This window comes from Malania oleifera, chromosome 10 (assembly GCF_029873635.1).
Source record: "Malania oleifera isolate guangnan ecotype guangnan chromosome 10, ASM2987363v1, whole genome shotgun sequence".
NCBI classification, from domain to species: Eukaryota; Viridiplantae; Streptophyta; class Magnoliopsida; order Santalales; family Ximeniaceae; genus Malania; species Malania oleifera.
The window spans coordinates 26136809-26156827 of NC_080426.1; the positions used below are offsets into that span (position 1 = coordinate 26136809).

General features: G+C 35.9%; 1 protein-coding gene across 1 annotated transcript; it reads right to left on the reverse strand.

The window, feature by feature from the left end:
- Positions 1–248: 248 nt before the first annotated feature.
- On the reverse strand, positions 249–16545 carry LOC131165821 (alanine aminotransferase 2-like). The gene is made up of 15 exons (XM_058123921.1): positions 16181–16545; positions 6381–6431; positions 5950–6000; positions 5535–5600; positions 5374–5435; positions 4921–4999; positions 4719–4823; positions 4503–4613; positions 4184–4321; positions 3964–4038; positions 3651–3771; positions 3394–3548; positions 1827–1901; positions 1083–1286; positions 249–531 (listed from the first exon to the last, which is right to left on the reverse strand). The coding sequence occupies exons 1-15, from the start codon at positions 16331–16333 to the stop codon at positions 415–417; spliced, it is 1563 nt and encodes a 520-aa protein (XP_057979904.1). The 5' UTR covers positions 16334–16545; the 3' UTR covers positions 249–414.
- Positions 16546–20019: the final 3474 nt, after the last annotated feature.

A 20019-nucleotide genomic window follows, 5' to 3' on the forward strand; every position in this document is an offset into this window, starting at 1 on the left:
GCTTGCTTGTCACTGCTTTCATGAATGTTTACTGTTTCCGCTGCTATTTGATTGAATGTTAATGAAAGTATTTCATAAATAAATGTTGGTAAACAATAGACAGACTAGTTAAACAAAAATGCTTTAGCTAGCGCCGCACGATGATGTAAAAATAGTCGGCCCGTGACACTTGGCGTTGCTTGCCCATATTTTTTAGCATGTAGTTTGGGCTTTGTTGGAGAGAGAGAGAGAGAGAGAGAGAGAGTATATAGTACAATCAACAATGATTTAACGTCCCCAGAAACTGTTTTAAGTAAAAGAAATGCATCACGTCCATGAGCATCGATACCTGGGGCCGAGGCTACACCTTATTTGAAAATTGAAAATTGAAAACTGAAAATTGAGAAACCCCTGTAAAATGAGGGTTTGCATTCCTTAGTCGCGATACTCGTCCATGAATTGCTTGTGGAATTCTGTCAAGCGGGTGACTACCGATGGGATCTTATCCTCTTGTGGCAGTATAGTGCACCTAAAATGCCATGTGCCTGGAACCTGCCTCCATAAAACCACCAGAACACAACACAAACAAAAACTGTTAAAAGAGTCGCATGTGACGAGCAGAGAGAGGAGAGAGCAGAACACAAGCCCCCGTGGTGAGCAGAGAGAAGAGAGTGCATGTGCCCTGTTATCTCCTCCTCTCTGCTCACACACGTATTACGGGTCTATAATGAATAGTATTACTCAATCCTCACACAGCTCTTGTGAACAGTTAGCGAATTATCATTCAATGGAATCAGGAATTTAAACTCTGCATTCAATCAAAAGTGCTTGGGATCACAAGCGTGCAACATTATGAGCACGCGTGGCAGCAGGGATAGGGAAGGGTGGTTGAGCCCGTATACCCTCCACTCCGCTGCCGCTAAGAAGGCGGTCAGGGGCCCATGATGAATAGCACACCATTCAATCCAATTTCACATCAAAGCAGCCTATTTAAGACTTAAGTTTTTAAATGTGTCATTCGTAGACATCTATGCAAATCCAACCCGAATCATGTCTAGTTCTGTTTAAAACAGAATTCTTTCCATCAAATTAATCACACTAACCTGCCCAAATCCGGAACCAGGAACAACGACAATGCCAGTGGCATTGAGTAGGCGGCGAACATAGAATGCATCTGGAGATGCATTGGCAGCTTCAGCTGCTTTAATTGCCTTCTGCGGCAGGTGAATACGAGGGAAGAGATACATTGCTCCTTCTGCTTTATTGCATGTAACTCCCTCTAAACTGTTGAATGCATCTTCTAGTGTCTGGTAAAATAAAAGAATAAAGAATAATTACTAGAGAAAAAAATTGCATCTTCCAGAGTCTGTTTCTAAAGTAAAACAAAATAGAGCAATTATTGGACAAAGAATTTCCCTTGAGAGCATCATGTGATAATCTTCTGAAATGTTTTCCTTCTTCTGGGATGTGGGGGGTTTGTGTGCTTGGGGGTGGGGGGTCGGTTTGGTGTTCAGGAAGTTTAACAGGTAACTGCAGGATGGGCCATTGTATCCAGTGCAATAAGATTACAGAAACCATTACAGATGACTTCTAGTCTATTGAAATTAATACAAATAAATAATTTTTTTTCATAGTGGTTAACTGGTGGGTAAAATGGCCTTAAAAGCCATTTTTGTTCTAGTTCTCTGTTCTCACTATCCTATAAGAATTTCAAGAAACTTGGCATATCAGTGGTTTTTGGAGCCCTAAACCATTATTGTACCCTTCCGAAAATCCAAAATTGAATTTTTGCTCCTTTTTTATTAATCTCACTGTTTCAATTCAAAGATGAGATAAATAAAGCTGACCTTTGCACGCCTTGCTAGAGATGATAGAATTCCATCTTTCTCCGCAATGTAAGATTCATATGATTCATCTCCAACCTGCACGCATGCACTTAGTGACAACTGCTTCAATGACACTGAAATAGTTAACGTAAATGTTTTGCATAAATGGAGCAGTTACCACCTCACAGGGTATAATTATCCAGTTAATAAAATTCTAATAACTTTATTACTGCGTGCATATACCCAATTGGCAACTTGATTTTGGAATTCAAGATGCCAGAACTACTCCAAAATCCAAATCACATTACTATTTGGCTATTTAAGTAGCTAAATGCTGTTAGAGCAAATTTAACTCTACGCTTTCAACCAAGAGCAAGTAGTAGAAAGATTCAAGCTTATTGATTAACCCCACATGCCAAGAGTGAACTAAAATCCTCTCATTTTCCTAATCTGGTCCAAATATTAGCCATGAGCTTAAGTTCATTAAATTTCAGTTGAAACTTTTTTGAATATTTAAGTTTTATTATTATTGGCATTATTATTTTGTGGGACACTATTTTGTATTTTTGATTTCCTCCTACTTTTAGGCCCCATTTCCAACTTAGAAAACATTAAGTAACCATCTGGAACTTGGAAAAATATTAGGGAGGGAAAGAAAAATTCAAAGGAATACTTTTCATGTTTGGCTATCAATGAAAGTGAGAAAGATAATAAAAAAAATATACCAAATCAATGAGCAAAATTTGAATTTAGGCATTATAAACATTTTATTTTTCTTAATTTTTTTAATCATATTTGAATAAATATTCATTTTTAATAGTATTTGATATAGATAAAAAAAAAATACAATAGAAAATGAGTTTTCTTTTTTATTTTTCCTTTACTTTCTTTTTCTTTTATCATACAAAAATCCTTGATCCAAATGGAGGGAAAGGTAAGGAAAAGAAAATATGAAGGAATCTATTTTTACTATTTGGTTATCAATGGAAGTCAAATAAAATAAGATATATAGTAAATCAGTGAACATAAATCTAATTTTACACATCATTAACACCAGATTTTTCTTAAATTTTAGCTTAAAAAACATATTTTCATTCTTTAATAGTATTGATACAGAGAGAAATAGCATTGGACAAAAAGGGCCCATTTAGTTGTGGAAAATAATTCTTATTTTCCATTTAAATTTTCAAAATATTACAAAATGTTAGCTAATTTTTCTGTACGGTATTACATAATATTTGGAAAAGTGGGGAAAAAAAGTTTTCTTTTTTTGTAGTTTTTGAAATCTAAAAATTAGAAACAAAAATTGTTTTGTACAAGTGCACAACTAAACAAACTCTTTGTTTCTATCTTTTTAAATGAATCTTGGAAAACTAAAAAATAAGCTGAATTTTTTTATAGTTTTTTGGAGAACTAGAAGTGAAAAATGGAAAATGTCTTCAACAATTAAATGGACCCTAAGTTTTATTCTTATTTTTCTTTCCTTCTCTTTCCTCAAACAAAACCATTATCCAAATGGAGCCTTGATAGGTTGAATAAGAAAACGAGGCAGGAGAGCAATGCATATGCAAAGAGGAAAAAAATTAACCTTGGGTGGATTCATGACAAGGCTTGCAAGAATTTGACCAGAGATATTAGAACAGAGGTTCACAGATGCCACTTTGTAGATTTGTTCCCTTACATCAGCACTAAATCCAGTGACCTCCATATAACCTCCTCTTTTTCCACACTCCCCATGATACCCTGAAGCCAACAAATAAGATGAACTCTTTAACTCTAAATTCAAGATATTCAATGGGGCTTTCTCCCTAACCCTGATCAATTAGAGATTTCAAACCAACATACCTTTGGAGACTGACTGAAAAGATACCAAGGAGATATCCTCTTCACCATACCCCATAGATCGGGAGATCTTTTTGAATGAGTGAAACTTCTTGTCAGGAACGTAAACATTTTCCTGGTATACCTGCAAGAAATTCATTGACATTATAGAATGGGCAGATCCAGATATGCATGCCAGAAAATTATATAAATAGATTAAATCTTCAAGTCAAATGCCAACAAGCCAACTAAAAGTTCATATCTCCACAAACTAATCAGAAGTAGAGATAATACTTGGAAAGCCAGAAGTTTTAGTCATTAATGAGAATTGACCCACCTCATCTGCCAGAAGTACAAGGCCTTCTTTCTTGCAGAATTCTACAATTTCCCGCTGGTTATCCTCAGCTAGAACCTGAAAGCATGAAATCCCAAGAAAATCAAACAAACTAATTTGACAAAAAAAAAAAAAGAGTTTCCATAGTCCCAAAACATTGGCATGTATGCATGTTCGCGTGCATTTGTGTGTAAACCAAATGGAGGACTTGATTATTCAATACCTGACCCGTTGGGTTGCCAGGATTTATTACAACCAAGGCCCTAACAGTGACACCCTTGGAGTTGGCAGCTTCCAACTGCTTCTTAAGCTCAGAAACCTCTAACCCCCATCCTGCTGCTTCATCAAGATAGTAAGGCACCTACAAGAACACACAGAACTCTCCTAAGAACATGCTCAAATTCCACTGAAAGACAAGTCATGGCAATCATTTTCCAGGTTGGTCCATTTTCAGCGCATAAAACACCCAAACACCATGCGCTTGAGAACTGACCAACCCAGTTTCATTTGTTTATTATTGCACTTGCACTATGCAAACATACAAGGGTTCCACCATGGAGTGCAATTGAAGCAGAATATAATGGGTACTGAGGGATGGGACACAGAATTCCATCTTTTTCTGATCTTATCAGCAATTGCATCATCATGTGTACCTATAAACAGAGAACATAAACTATTATATATGATTGAGGTTTATAAGTCATAATTATCTGAAATTTCTAGATAAATAAGAGGGTGGTCATGAAACTTTAAGTTACCGCTGGGCTTGCACCATCAGTAAGGAATAAGTCATTAGGATCAGCAGGAAAACCATCACGAGCTGCAATTCCAGCAGCAATTGTATCACGTAACCCCTTGATGCCCTGTCATGATAGAAACCTTATCAAATCACATATCTCCATAGGCAATACAATGTATCGAACTTCCAAGATTCTACAGAACAGATAGTGCTATCATTGCCTGGCTATGACTATATGCACCGGTGGCTCTTCCAGGAATTTGATCCAAGATCTGCCAAGCTCGCTCTATGGCATCCGCACTGCAACATGTCACAACAAGTGCCATAAAATGCATTTTTTTTTTTTCATCCACCACATTGAGGAATTCTAGGCAAGGGTTACAACAAGTCATAAACATTATTGGCTTCAAACAGACCACAGCCAGACTTATGCTGCAAACTTCAAAATATATCCATGAATACCTAAGCTGGTAGAAACCATAACAACATGATAAATATTTTGAATCTGCACTTTGTAAGCTTGAAGTTCTTGAGGTAGAAGACACTTCCCATAATGAAGTTCAACGCTTACACATAACTAAAGATCAACATTACAGGAATCATATGGCAGAACATCCAATTCCAAAACTATATAATCATTGTCGAACATTCACAATTTACTATTAGTACTGTACCTGAACAAACCCTGCGTTTCACTTTTGTCCAAAATGGATGGATGGTCACATAATGCAAGAACCTAAGGTTTATAACTTTGAGTAAGTATTCCAGAACATATTAGTGTTACAGTACTATTTCGCTATAAAGTTTAGTAAATAAAATTGAAATTAAAGAAAACCTCTCGGAAGAAGGTAATTGGCTGCTGACCAAGAGACTGAGGATTTCCAATATTGCAGTAGAGTATCTGTCGAAAAAAAAAAAATTAGAAAAAGATAAGCAGTATATCATGAAAGTTCCTTCCTAAGAAAGTAAAATATTGAAGAAAGCTGTGTGCACAAGTTTTTGAAGAAGTAATGGTTAGGAAATACTGTAGTTTTTTTAAAAAAACATAGATTAAACAGGAGACAAAGTCACCCCACATATATCTGTAAGAGCATTATAAGAGAGGAAGTGAAATTTTTGGTTAAAGCAAAGCCAGGTTAAACAAAAACAAGAACATCATAATGACCCTTTCTTCCAACAGTTAATGCCTACAATAGTAGTGCAAATATCTGGAATAACCGTAGACATGAAATATGTAATGACAAACATACCTCTTCAAAAGGAAGAGAACCTGGATGAGCTTGTAACTCATGCTGTAGCCGCTGTGAAAAGATAATATTGCAAGGGCCTCTTAGAGAATGGAAAAAGAATAGACGAGGAAATATGATTAAGATTTCATCTATATAGATACAGCATTCTAGTTTCTTCCAGCTCAAACAAACAAGACAAAGTAAAATATTTTATACCTTTTAAATTCATAACCCACCCCTATCCCATGAAAAAAAACAGTTTTCCTTTCATTTCCAGCCAGGAGATGCACCAGTTCAGAACCATAGTAAGGCCATCACATATCTACCCAACAGCAGTTTTATAAGTCCATCCTTTATTTCCGTTTCTTAATAGGCAGGCATGCACAAATATACAATCACCGTCAGGGGTGAACAGATATACAGTCAGTAAGCCCTCAAATACTGTATATTACCTGGGCAATGGTAACAATCTCACCACGAACTGCATATTCACATTTTAAGACCTGAGAAAAAGAGAGAGACTCAGTAACAAGGAATCAAAATTCAAAAAAAAAAAATGCTGACAGCTATAGAAAATCATTAAGGAAACATAGTGAGGGACTTCAAGGCAAAAGCAGAGAATGCATTTTTTGTGCTACAAACTTTAAAAATGTATAAAATCTCCATTGTTAGTAATCGGTTAGACTTGACTAGTCCAGGACTTCAATTAGGTGTCCCCGCGAGGGGGGAGGGGGGGTGTGGGGCTTGGGGTTGGAGTTCTATAAGGTAAAGTCTATGTGTCCATGCTGCAATGGTACTTTTTAATTTCACCAAGCTCCTCTAGAGAAGGAAATTCTAATAGACTGTTAAGGGTAAAATAGTCCTCCAAATATATTAAGACACATGACAGCTAATTAGAGGAGGACACCTTGCTTATTCTTCGAGAAAAAACTAGAGTCTATTACTTCCCTATAAATATTCAACTGCCCCATAGGGAGAAGACATGCTGTCCCTCAACCCTAGTCCTCCATTGCTACATACTAACTTAAGCGTTAGAGAAGTCCCTAGAGGCCACCAAGGGCCTCCCAAGCTACTTTTTTTTTCTTGGTTGAAGGTGATCATGGAGCTGCTGGTGCATAGCTTGGTTTTCATGTCAACTGATTGGCTCCCAAATTGGGGTAGATCTGTTCCTCAAAGAAGCCAAAATAGTCACATTGTATCTAGACAATCTACCAAAAAAAAACCGAGAAGTGGGCAACATGTAGATCTCCATCTAAATTTTCTGTCCCCAAAGGAAAAGGAGATGAAAAAAAAAAATCTTTACCATCTTTAACAATGCCATCTTAGACTCCATTAGAGCAAAAAAAAATCACCAATGTCATCACCAAGCAAGCCATGGTTTCATCATGTCATTACTCAATGTTAAAGCTTGGTATACATTGTTGACCCCCAACCTAGTAGCTTAAGGTTTTAGGTGAAGTGGCAATCTAACATAGTATCAGAGCTGGTTACCAGGAGGTCCTAGGTTCTAGCCTTGTTGCCTATGTTTATTGTGTGGTGTTTAAAAAAAATATTGTGTTGCCTATCATGGGTGTTATTTATCGTGTGTTAATCTGTCCACGTGCTGCCGGGCTGCACGTGCGGGGGATTGTTAAAGCTTGATATGCATTGTTGGACCACAACCTAGTAGCTTAAGCTTTTAGGTAAAGTGATAATCTAACACTCAACAAAGGAGGTTGCATCAATGCCAACACGCTGCAAGCCCTTCTCTCTATCCCCAACGAGCTTTCAAGTTTGCCATGGCTACATTGCTGTGGATTTCATTGTCAGCAACGATTCACCATCTTGCCTCTTGATTCCCTATCACCAAATTCCATGCTTGCTACAAGGTAATCTTCAAGGTCTCACACTCTCCACTCTTGCATTCAAACTTCACACCAACCAATCGCGGCCATCAGTAGTGCCACTCCCCAAGGTGTCACCATAGTTTATGCCTTGTCATGTCACTACCACCATCAATGATGAGTGGGGTTGACTCTATCATAGTTTTAAATCGCGATAGCAAGTAGCGTAACATAACGGTAACAAGTGTAATGGGAAGCAGGAGTAGAGGATGTTACATAACGGGAAGCGGGTGTAACGACCGTGAATTTTTTTGAAGCACGCACAACCTTGTGCATATTAGCGTACTTGCATGTTTTAAGTTTTTAGTCCTTAGAAAGAGTTTTTGTATATTTTGGATCCTTTAGTTCGTGTAACTAAGTTATTTGGTAAGGACAACAGGTTTACATTTGTTTTAAACCATCATTGATTGAAAAATTACGTGTGTGTGTGTGCGTATTTATACTTGTCATTATTCTTATTTGTGATAAATTCTTATGTGTGCTAAATTAATTAATAATATAAAATACATTATACACTTCATTAATCTATAGACACATTAAGACTAAGACATATGAATAATACAAATATAAAATAACTAGAAAAGAAAGAAGGTTGAAGTTGAAAAATATAGAACATAAATATCACATTACTAATATTATCAAAATAAAATATTTTCCTTACAAGTTAGTATTTTCAAATTGTTAATTAATGCATCTATTGTGAGTATTTAAAGAAATAGGAAAACTTGTATCATTGTCATCCTCATTATAATCTGTTCCCCCTCTTGTCACTAGGTATATTGAGAATGATATATGAAAGAGGAGGAAAAAGTGAGAAGAAAAAGTGAAAAAATTAAATAATTTTTTGGTGTAACAGTCCTGTAGCAGTTACGGCTACTCCCACCGATTTCGCAGTGTGTGACGGTATCAGTAACCCACAAAACCGTTACGTAATGGCGTTACGTAACGATCGCGGCCTTTATTTAAAACCATGGACTTTATCCTCTGCTTTACATTGTAAAAACCTTAAGGAGGCATTCAATTTGGAACGTTAAAAAAAATATTCACATGGAATGACATTTCTAAGAATCTCTTTCCTAGAAATGGGATGCCCCCCTCATTAGAATACTTTTCTTCAATTCATACCATAAATCCCCAAGAATATAAAACAGGATGCCCATATTAGTGTTTGGTCCAACATGATAATTGAGAACCCTAGCACATATTTCAAAAATACGACCATTATACCATTGACACATATATAAACAATATAAGAAGGATTATGTATTTTCAACACAAAATGTACTAACAACATGCATCTAATTATATCTCTATGCCCTAAAAATTTTAACAATCATCAATTAAAAAACTTTTAAGACTTAATAAGCCAATTAACGAAACACTGGGGCCTAAGGGCAATATGGCATCCAATTTATTTAACCATTATATTAAATTATTATAACATAATAATACTACTTTTTTTTTTATTAATAACTAATTATTTTACATATAACAATAGCTTGAAATAATACTATATTATAGGAGCATTAGGCCAAAATAGTGAGGGCAACTTGGTCCCAAGAGAACGATTCCCATGAAACTTATCCATGGAGGAAGGTTGGAAATGGGATGCCAATGGAAATCCTTCATTTTCAAGAATGCAAAGATTTCCGATGCATCAATTTTCGATGCCCAAATAGGCATCGAGATGCCATGGGCATCACATTCCTTAGAGTGTTCAAAGATGTCACAAACCAAACGTCCCCTAAGAATGAGAAGCGCATTTAAGTTGAATTCTTTAGCAACCAACTCAACCAAATTTGATCTTTGATATCCATCCCAAACCGAAACCCGCAAAAACATGTGCTCTAGGGCTAATGCATCAGTTGGCCATATTGGCCCAAACCACTAGGACATATCTTACCACACAGCGCCAAAAAAAAACCTCCAATAACTTGGTAATGTCAACATTTTCTCTATCTAGGTATGTGATTTCTCTAGAGAGCTTGCTCCTTGAGCTCTTGCGAGTATCACAATACACCCCTTAGTATAACTAAAGGCAATCGAATCGCAGAATTGTGGTAAAACCCACCAAGTTCTAGTTAAAAAGCTCATGTGGTGCCATGAAAATTTCCTTATTTCCATGCTTGTGAGTTGGAGACATGAGTACGCATTCAATGCATCATAGCCTGTTCACATGCATGGCCTCTTGAAAGTACTTAAAATTTTATTTCCAAAAATTGAAGGGGTCAAATGATCTAATAATAAGCATTGCCACCAAGCACGTGGTTCTAGTCAAAGCATACACCTATTGCACAGAATCATAGTTCACATTATTGCCTATTTGTGGAAGCTTGTGTTGACCCACCCATGTGGGTGAATTTATTCTGCTTGGAAGTTGCAGTGTCGTGGTGCATACATAGCCTCGAGCATGCATATTTCTTTTATTGCTACTCCATCTCAATGTTCCTCTCTAATATAAATATATATGTACACTGCTTTGTAAAGCTGTGAGTGACTGAGAAAAATATATAGAGTGAAGAAGAACAAAGAGCTGTGTGTGAGGCAGAGAGATTTGTGCTGAGAGTTGAGTTGAGTTGTGTTACTCCTCCTCTCTTGTATCTCTCTTATTGATCTTATAGTGAGATTCCCTCTCTCTTGTGGATGTAGGCCGAGTTTGGCCGAACCACGTATTTCTTTTGTGTTCTCTGTGTGATTGTGATTGTGTTTATGTTGCCAGATTCATCCTCTTACCCCTTAACAACTGGTATCAGAGCCAGAAAAGGGTAAGGAGCATTATTGAAAAAAAATTAAATCTGAGCTTACCTTTGGGTTCGGCAACATCGAGACGAAGCTGGGACGATAGTCGCAGAGGCTTCACGCGCCACCATACCAGCTCCTCGAGTTGCTTCCCCGCGAAGATCGCGCGCAGCTGCTGATCGTGTCGGATCTCTCAGCTGCGAGAGTGGTTGCCTGGTGAGATCCTGCGAAGACCTCCATTTTTTTTTACTGAGCTGTGACAGAGAAAGGTGAAGAAGAAGATTGAATCTTCCCCAGCAAATCACAAAAGGTTTTATTATTATTAAACAACAAAGGAGTTTTTTTTTTAAAGAAAAAAAAAATGGTCACATCTTAACTTTTCTGCTTTAGAGTCCATTTTTTGCATTGGAGATGCTGTGTGCAGAAGTGTTTGCTAACACGCCCCAAAAATTCTAATATTTTTGCCACATCACCAGGGGGCCCACCTGCCATGTCATTTGTGGAGCTCACATATATCAAGTCAGACCTATTCCTAACTATTTTGGTCGTTCCGAACGCATTGGTGCAGTCGATTTTGCCAAAATCAACCTCTAAGTTGCAGTTTTATAATGGATGACAATTTATCCAAGTTCGGCATGGAGAAATTTGATGGTCGGAACAATTTCAGTTTATGGCTGAGTACAGTCAAGGATATCTTGATTCAGTGTGACTTGATCAAGCCACTAATCGGGAAGAAACCAGAAAATATCAATGATGATGATTGGGCAGAGATAGAAATGAAAACGAAGAAACTCTATCAGCTAAAAATGGAAAAAGGGGTAAATATTATCGACCACATAAATGATTACAACAAGATCATGACCCAGTTAATGAGTCTTGGTGTAAAAGTTGAAGAAGAAGATAAAGCACTTTTTCTCCTAGCATCTCTACCACCTTCTTACGATAGTCTTGTCACAGCATTGCTTGTTGGTAAGGAAACCTTGAATTTGGAAGAAGTGATGGCTTCACTTCAGGATACTGACACGCTTAGAAAGCCAACTGTTAACCTCCAAGGGCATGCCTTGGTTACACAAGGTGAGAAACAGACCAGGGATAGAAATCAAAACAGAAATCAAAATCATCGTGGAAGATTGAGAAACAAACGGTCCAAATCAAGAGCTCCAGGAAATTCCAACAACACTCAAAACAACAAGCAGATCGAGTGTTGGAATTGTGACAAGATTGGTCACTACAAAAATCAATGTCGATCCTAGAAGAAGGAGCCAAAAAATAAGACCGAAACAAATGTCGCCTCTTCTTCAGGAGAAGGAGATGCACTGTTATGCTCTTTGGAAAGGAAGGGAGAGTCTTGGGTATTAGACTCTGGAGCCTCATTTCACGCAACGGGCAACAAAGAAATGCTTAACAGGTATGTACCCGATAATCTTGGCAATGTTTATCTTAGCGATGACAAACCTTGTGAAATTGTAGTAAAAGGAGAAGCAAAAATAAATTTGACAGGTACCACCTAGAGTTTGACTAATGTCAAATATATCCCTGATCTCAAGAAAAATTTAATATCTGTTGGATAACTTGCAAGTGAAGGCTACACTACAACCTTTTGTGCCGATAGCTGGAAAATTTCCAAAGGCGCAATGACATGCTTGCACGGTAAGAAAACCGGTACTCTTTATATGACTACAGATGCTTGCATGTCAATTTCAGTTGCTGCAGGGAATGAAAATTTAAACCTATGGCACCAGAGATTCGGTCACATAAGTGAGAAAGGTTTGAAAATCATGAACTCAAAGGGAAAGATACCAGGTCTCTAGTCAGCTAATATTGACCAATGTGAGAGCTGCATCCTTGGCAAACAGAAAAGAGTCAGCTTTCAGACATTTGGTAGAATTCCAAAGAAAGAAAAATTAGAACTGGTGCACACCGATGTTTGGGGACCGAGCCCAGTTTCATCCATTGGCGGGAAATCCTATTTCGTCACCTTTATTGATGTATGGGTTTATTTCTTAAGACATAAATCTGAAGTGTATGATGTTTTTAGGAAATGGAAGGCCATGGTGGAAAATGAAACAGGCTTAACAATCAAAAAGTTGAGATCAGACAATGGTGGTGAATATGAAGATAGAGAATTCAAAGGTTTAGCTATGAGCATGGGATCAGACTTTAAAGAACCATGCCAGGTACACCCCAACACAATGGCGTAGCAGAACGAATGAACAGAACCTTGATTGAGAGAGCCAGAAGTATGCGATTACAAGCAGGTTTACCAAAACAGTTTTGGACAGAAGCTATCAACACAGCTGCTTATCTAATCAACCGAAGTCCATCAGTACCATTGCAGTTCCATCAGTACCATTGCAGTAACAGTAACATGGCACAACAGACTATTGATAATTCCCAGATAGGGGAATCTATCATAGAGGAGTGCTCTAAAGCACCACAAACTCTAACTCCAACTCCTACTCTGACACTGAGGAGGTCTTCCCGACCGCATGTACCAAATTGGAGATATTTGGATTATTTGTTATTAACTGATGCAGGTGAACCAAAGTGCTATGATGAAGCATGTCAAGTCGATGAGGCTAGCAAGTGGGAACTTGCTATGAAAGATAAGATGAAATCACTTACCGACAACAGGACTTGAGAGCTAGCTAGGTTGCCTAAGGGAAAAGAAGCTCTTCAAAACAAATGGGTGTACCGTATAAAAGAAGAGCATGATGGTTTGAAAAGATACAAAGCAAAACTCGTGGTCAAACATTTCCAACAAATAGAAGGTATTGAATACTCAGAAAACTTTTCACCAATTGTGAAACACACAACCATTCAGACAATTTTGAGCATTGTTGCAGTAGAGAATTTACACCTCGAGCAGTTAGATGTAAAAACTGCTTTTCTCCATGGTAATCTAGAGGAGGAGATATACATGCACCATCTTGAAGGTTTTGCAGAGAAAGGCAAAGAAAAACTGGTTTGTAGGTTGAATAAAAGTTTGTATGGTTTGAAACAGGCTCCAAGGCAATGGTATAAGAAATTTGACGGATTCATGCAAAAGAATGACTACCGCAATGCAACGCTGATCATTGTTGTATTTCAAAAGGTATAAATCAAGTTACATAATTCTTTTACTTTATGTTGATGATATGCTAATTGCAGGATCAGACATTGACGAGATTAGAAAATTGAAAAGGCAGTTGTCCACTAAATTTGAAATGAAAGACTTGAATCCAGCAAAACAAATGCTTGGGATGAGAATCACTAGAGACAGAAAGGAGGGAACCTTACAGTTGTCTCAAGCCGAGTACATTAGGCGGATTCTCAAAAGGTTCAACATGAGTGATGCTAAGGCAGTTAGCACACCATTAGCCGGTCATTTCAAGTTATCAAAGATTCAGTCTCCAGAGTAAGAGGAAGAGAAAAAAGAAATGGACAAAATGTCATTTGCTTCAGCTGTAGGAAGCTTAATGTACGCCATGATTTACACGAGACCAGATCTCAGTCATGCAATGGGAAAGGTCAGCAGATTCATGTTGAATCCAGGAAAAATTCATTGGGAAGCGGTAAAATGGATTTTACGATATCTCTGAGATACAATTAACAAATGTTTATGCTTTGATAAAAGTGATCTGACATTGCAGGGATGCGTAGATACAGACTTTGCTAGCGAGATAAATCACAGAAAAAGCACTACTGGATATGTTTTCACAGTAGGTGCTACTACCGTTAGTTAGGAATCACAGATACAGAAAATCGTTGTTCTATCCACTACAAAGGCAAAGTATGTGGGCATGACCGAAGCAAGCAAAGAAATGATCTGGTCACAGGGTTTGTTGATAGAGTTGGATTTCAAGCAGATGAAGAGTGTTCTGTATAGTGACAGTCAGAGTGCTATACACTTAGCGAAGAATTCAGCATTCCACTCAAAGACCAAGCACATTAGACTCCGCTATCACTTCATCAGATCACTTTTAGACGAAGGGGTATTAGCAGTTGAGAAAATCCTTGGTAGTCAAAACCCAGCAAATATGTTGACAAAGACAGTGATTAGAGAGAAATTGGAGTTATGCTCAGATTCAGTGGGTCTCCCAGATCTACTGAAATCATCCAGAAGTTGATCCCTACATGTGCACCTCAGCAAGGGGGTGCGGGCACTCTCTCGAGGAGGTGCGGACGCCTTGAGTCTAGAGCAAGGTCATAGTGTTGCAGCATCAGCAAACACTTGGCTGCCCCCACATGTTTGGAGGGGGTGATTTGTTGACCCACCCATGTGGGTGCATTTATTCTATTTGGAAGTTGCAGCGTCGTGGTGCATGCGCAGCCTCGAGCATGCATATTTCTTTTATTGCTGTTCCATCTCAATGTTCCTCTCTGATATATATATACACTGCTTTGTAAAGCTGTGAGTGTCTGAGAAAAATATACAGAGTGAAGAAGAACAAAGAGCTGTGTGTGAGGCAGAGAGATTTGTGCTGAGAGTTGAGTTGAGCTGTGTTACTCCTCCTCTCCTGTATCTCTCTTATTGATCTTATAGTGAGATTCCCTCTCTCCCATTGACGTAGGCCGAGTTCGACCGAACCATGTATTTCTTTTGTGTTCTCTATGTGATTGTGATTGTGTTTATGTTGCTGGATTCATCCTCTTACTCCCTAACAGCTTGCCCAAAGGATGTTGCATAATGACAAGTTGCTAAAAAAGTTTTTACTTGATTACTTGTAATTCTAGACATGCACTGTAGCTAGGGTTTTAAACTTCGATATCGACCAAAATTTTGAGGCATCAAAAGCATTGAATTTCAATGGATGTCAATTTCAATTTTAGAAAAAAAAATATGGAATTAGCAGTGAAACATTGAATTAATAATAAATAATCGGCTCCCCATTTGGGAGAAGATATACTCTCTACCCCAACCTTGGACCTCTATTTCATGCTACGGTCTAACTTAATACCTGAGGAGGCAGAGATCACTAGGTGCTTCGCAGGCATCTTTTCCTCTTGGTTGCAGGTAATTGTTTTTGAGTTGCTAGTGCGAATTTGATTTTGTAATCAACACGACCAAAACAAAATTAATATATTTTGAAAATGCAATTCTATTACATAATCTCGATAAAATTGACTACGATTACTAAAGATTTCGGTTTGCATTAAGGATATAAATCACCAGTCTAGCAATCACGCAGGCTTTTAGTGAAACAAAGAAAAGAGGTCAGAGCCCAAAGTCATTATCATCAAAGCGCCAAATCATCATAAGACATAAATTAAAAAGAACAAAAAGAAAATGTCCACAAAGCTAAGACCAAGAACCATAGTAGTAATAAATAACAAATAGAATGAACGTGCAACTAACAAGGGTCACAAATTGAAAGACAAGCCCAATAACAGAAAGCAAGAAGGAGAAATGATCAGCAGGGATACCAACTTAAAGGTGGACAAAACAGTACATCTACCCAATAAATAAAAAAGTGGCAACTATTCAATAAACAAAGCGTAAACCATCAGCAAACAAAAAGGAAAACGGGCACACCCAGATGCCAAAACTAAAAAATAAGCTCGACCCATGTATCAAAAATCAAATCAAACAGTGAATAGAAGTGTTTGAAAAGATTTACGAGGAGGAGGGGAAAGAGCATAATCAGTACCTTTGGGTTGATGGTTTGGACAGTAACAGGAGGAGAGGAAGAAGAAGACGAATCCATGGGAGGAGGAGAAGCGTAGAAACGAGATTGGGAATAAAGTGAACGATGATAATAACCGATCAGACCTCTGGCCCTATCCGCCACGAATTTCCGCATCGCCGTTCTTACATGTATGTATATATAAAGGTAAAGCAGCCCTGCTATAGGGGCGAAAATTTGAGACCGCCAGCGAAGACTCTCAGAGCAGCAAAAGCCAAGCAGTCCGTCTCGACGCCGCACGCGGATTTCCCAACACCGCCTTGTCTCCGCCCTCACTCCTTTGACCTTGGTTTTATCCCTCTCTCTGTCTCTCTCTCTCTCTCTACCAATCTCTCATCTCTTATTTATTATTGATTTTTATGTTTATAATTTCACTATTTTTATTAATTTAAGAACTTTCTTATTTAGAAGATAATAATAAATTGCTTGAATAATTTCAACACAAATTTAAATTGTCCTTTTTATTAAAGGAAAAATATTTTTTTCCTCTTAAAAGTAGTGCCCCAAAAGCATCTCAAGAGCAAACAAGACTCAAAATAAATTCCCTTATATATATGTGTGTGAAAATGAGACCAACTTAATCCTACTGTTCAAAATTTTTTAAAAAAACACTGATAAAATTCTTACAAAAATTATTAAATGAGCTCCAAGAATAATTAAATTAAAATATTCTTAATTAAACTATTATTATAATTAATAGGTATTTTAAAAAAAATATATCTCATATGGTTTGGTACATGGATTCTAGTCACTAAACACAAAAAAGAAAAAGTCAAGAGGTATCTATGCTATGATTTACAAATTCAAAGTACGGAGATAAGAAAAGTATTATTTCCATGATAGATAGGTATCTTTTTAAGATGCCTTTTCTGCACAAATATGTAAAGTGTTTTTAGGTAAAAAAATATTTTTTCGAAGAATTAAGGAATGAGGATACAATATTTTGTTTTAATTTTGCCCCAAGTGCCTCACTTAATACTAAAAACTTCCATTAACATTTTTTAAAATTTAAAAATAATAAATAGAAGAAATTTTTTAAAATAATGTCTAAATATTATCATGTCCTATCTAAAAAGTTACAATTTTTAGCGAGAGAATTTGGCTTGAATCATCTCGAAATTCTAAAAAATGTAATATTCAAATGTCACCTACTCACGTTTGGAAAAGTATGGAAATCCTACGTATAATTTATCACGGATTCCTTGTTAATGTAATTTATTCCAAAATATTTATATCTTTATTGAAAAGTGAGTTTAAGTTATTTTTGACTTGATGCGTCTTAATAAGGATTTGAGTAGTTTTGGGGCGTTAAAGAGAGTGGGCTAGATTTGGGTATTTTTGGACTAAATTGTAGCACTTGTCCATTATTGTTTTTGTTATGATTAAGTATTATTTATTTTCAACATCATAATTTTTATTTCTTATAACAACGATAATAATATTATTATTTGTTTTAATTTTATGATTATTATCATAAAATATTATTAAAATTAATTATTATTATTTATTTTATTTTCTGTGAATTATCATTGTCATTATTATCGTAATTATAATAACAATGATAATTAATCATTATTATCATAAATTTCATTATTATTGCTAATGTCGTCCTCCTCCTCCTCCTCCTCCTTATTATTATTATTATTATTACTATTACTACTACTACTTGTTTTGTGTCATTCTGATTATTTTCTTAAAATTATAAGCTATTTTTATCATCGTCATCTTCTTTATTATTATTATTATTATTATTATTATTATTATTATTATTATTATTCAAATCAATTATTATTAAATGAAATTATGAAATAGATTTCATTTGTTATCATATATACAAATATAAACAGTTAGACTATATGTAACATGTGATCCTCATAAGTTTAAAGATATTCTAATAATCTCAATAAAATAATATTCAAATAATCTCAATAAAATAATATTAGAATAATCAATTTACTATGGGTAAACATTATAATTTTTCATTCATGTCAATTTTTATAGAAAAGCAAAACAAAAACATTTCAATAAATTACTAATCGTATTCTCAAACATATATAAAATACTAAAAAGTATTAACAAGAGGTTATTTAATTAGCATAACTCGATTCAAATTCACCCTAAACATTTCTTTCTTGTTCGAAATAAACTATCTTTGCAAACTAAATGAAGCCTAGCTAGTTTGTTCACAAAACTTTTGACCAATTTTGAAGAAAGATAAAGAAATGAAAAAGAAAAGAAAAATAAAATAAAATAAACGACAATTAAGTTTCAACCAAAGCTATTGCTCTAAAAGTCATACATTTCAAGGAGACCTTGTATAAATAATTTGGGAGGTTTTGCATAATTGGGCATACTAAAAACTAAATAAAAGAGAAGTAATAAATTTTGTTAGATTGTATTTAAGAGCATAAATTTTATATTTTCAGTTTAATTTTACATGTGTTTAAATAAAATTAAAAATAAATCAAATTTAAGAATGAAACTCTAACTTTGCAAACAAAAATTTGGAAAATAAAAATTAATGTAGAATGCAAGAACAATACTAGCTTGCTTGCACAAAGATTGAGGCCACCACTTAAATTTCCAAATATTAAAATTTGGAAGACTATACATATTGCAATTGGAAAATTTGGGCTACCAAATTTGACTGTGGATGTTCTTCTAGACTTGCACCGAAAGCAAACTACATGGGGAACAAGTCTAATAAAGACTAATATATTTTTCAAGGTCAAACCAATTGTGGGATATAGATTGGCAAAGGGTTTTGACTATTTTGAATGAGAACCAAGTATGCTGCCTCGGCCAAAGAATTCAGTTTTAGTTGATTAAAGAAGACAAAAATAAAAGAAAAGGGAAAAAGAATTTTATGTGTCATTCATTATAATACACCCACAAATTGATGAGTCTTCAATAATTTATTAAGATTTTTTATTGTTTTATTCAAGAAGAATGATGTGTTTGGGAACAAACTCAAACATGCAGGACAACTAAAAGAAAAAAATATTATGCTTGCAAGTTATGAACTTTAGTTTAATCTAACTTTGTGTTTGTGGTAATTAATTAAGACGCAATCGTTACACATGCGATCATATAAAAAAGAGATAAGATTGGGGGGAAAAAGAGAGAGTGATGGGGAGTTTGATTCAACTAATTTTTGGTTGCATTTCTAATATAGCATCTGAGCAATCCCTATAGTTTTATTTTTATTTGATGCCTTTATTGAACTTTTCGCTAGTTTTTTTTTTTGTGCCTTGTTTTCGTCAAGCTGGCAACGAGAGTGACATTCTTCTTTTTGAGCTACTACAGATCAAAAAGTAAAGAGAAGAGAAGAGACATATCCTTTAAAGAAGGTTAATAGATAGATGATACGTTTACAATGCCTTTTCATATCCCAAGGCAATATTTAGTGCCTACACGACTACACCCATGTCTCTATGCCTGAAGGCATAGGGTTCATTGAACTAACATTAAACTACTTATTAAAACACAGAGCCTAAAATATGGTAGTTCTAGGTGACAAAATCAAAATTTCCAAATTACCCTCTTAATTAATTTATACAAAATTGAAATCTCATCTATGTCCTAAATTTCAAATGTAGCAGTCCATTGGGTGATGCTTTCTCAGTTAGATTTATGTGCAGGTTGTCAAGAAGTCGAAGTTTCATCATTGAAATTCTAAACATCCCAACTTTATGCTTCTTCTCCACCCTTTTCTGTTCTTGATCCATTTGGATTTGTAGATAGATGACTAGTCATCGACATCTAAGAGTTTGGGTGTGCAAAGATTTATCAAATGCTTGGAT

Excerpts from the sequence above, each read along its gene's own strand:
- LOC131165821 (XM_058123921.1), bottom strand. The coding sequence starts at position 16,333 with ATGCGGAAATTCGTGGCGGATAGGGCCAGAGGTCTGATCGGTTATTAT. Across the intron at positions 6,001-6,380 it reads AGATTGTTACCATTGCCCAG|CGGCTACAGCATGAGTTACA; the intron begins GTAATATACAGT and ends ATCTTTTCACAG. Across the intron at positions 4,614-4,718 it reads CTGATGGTGCAAGCCCAGCG|GTACACATGATGATGCAATT; the intron begins GTAACTTAAAGT and ends CTCTGTTTATAG.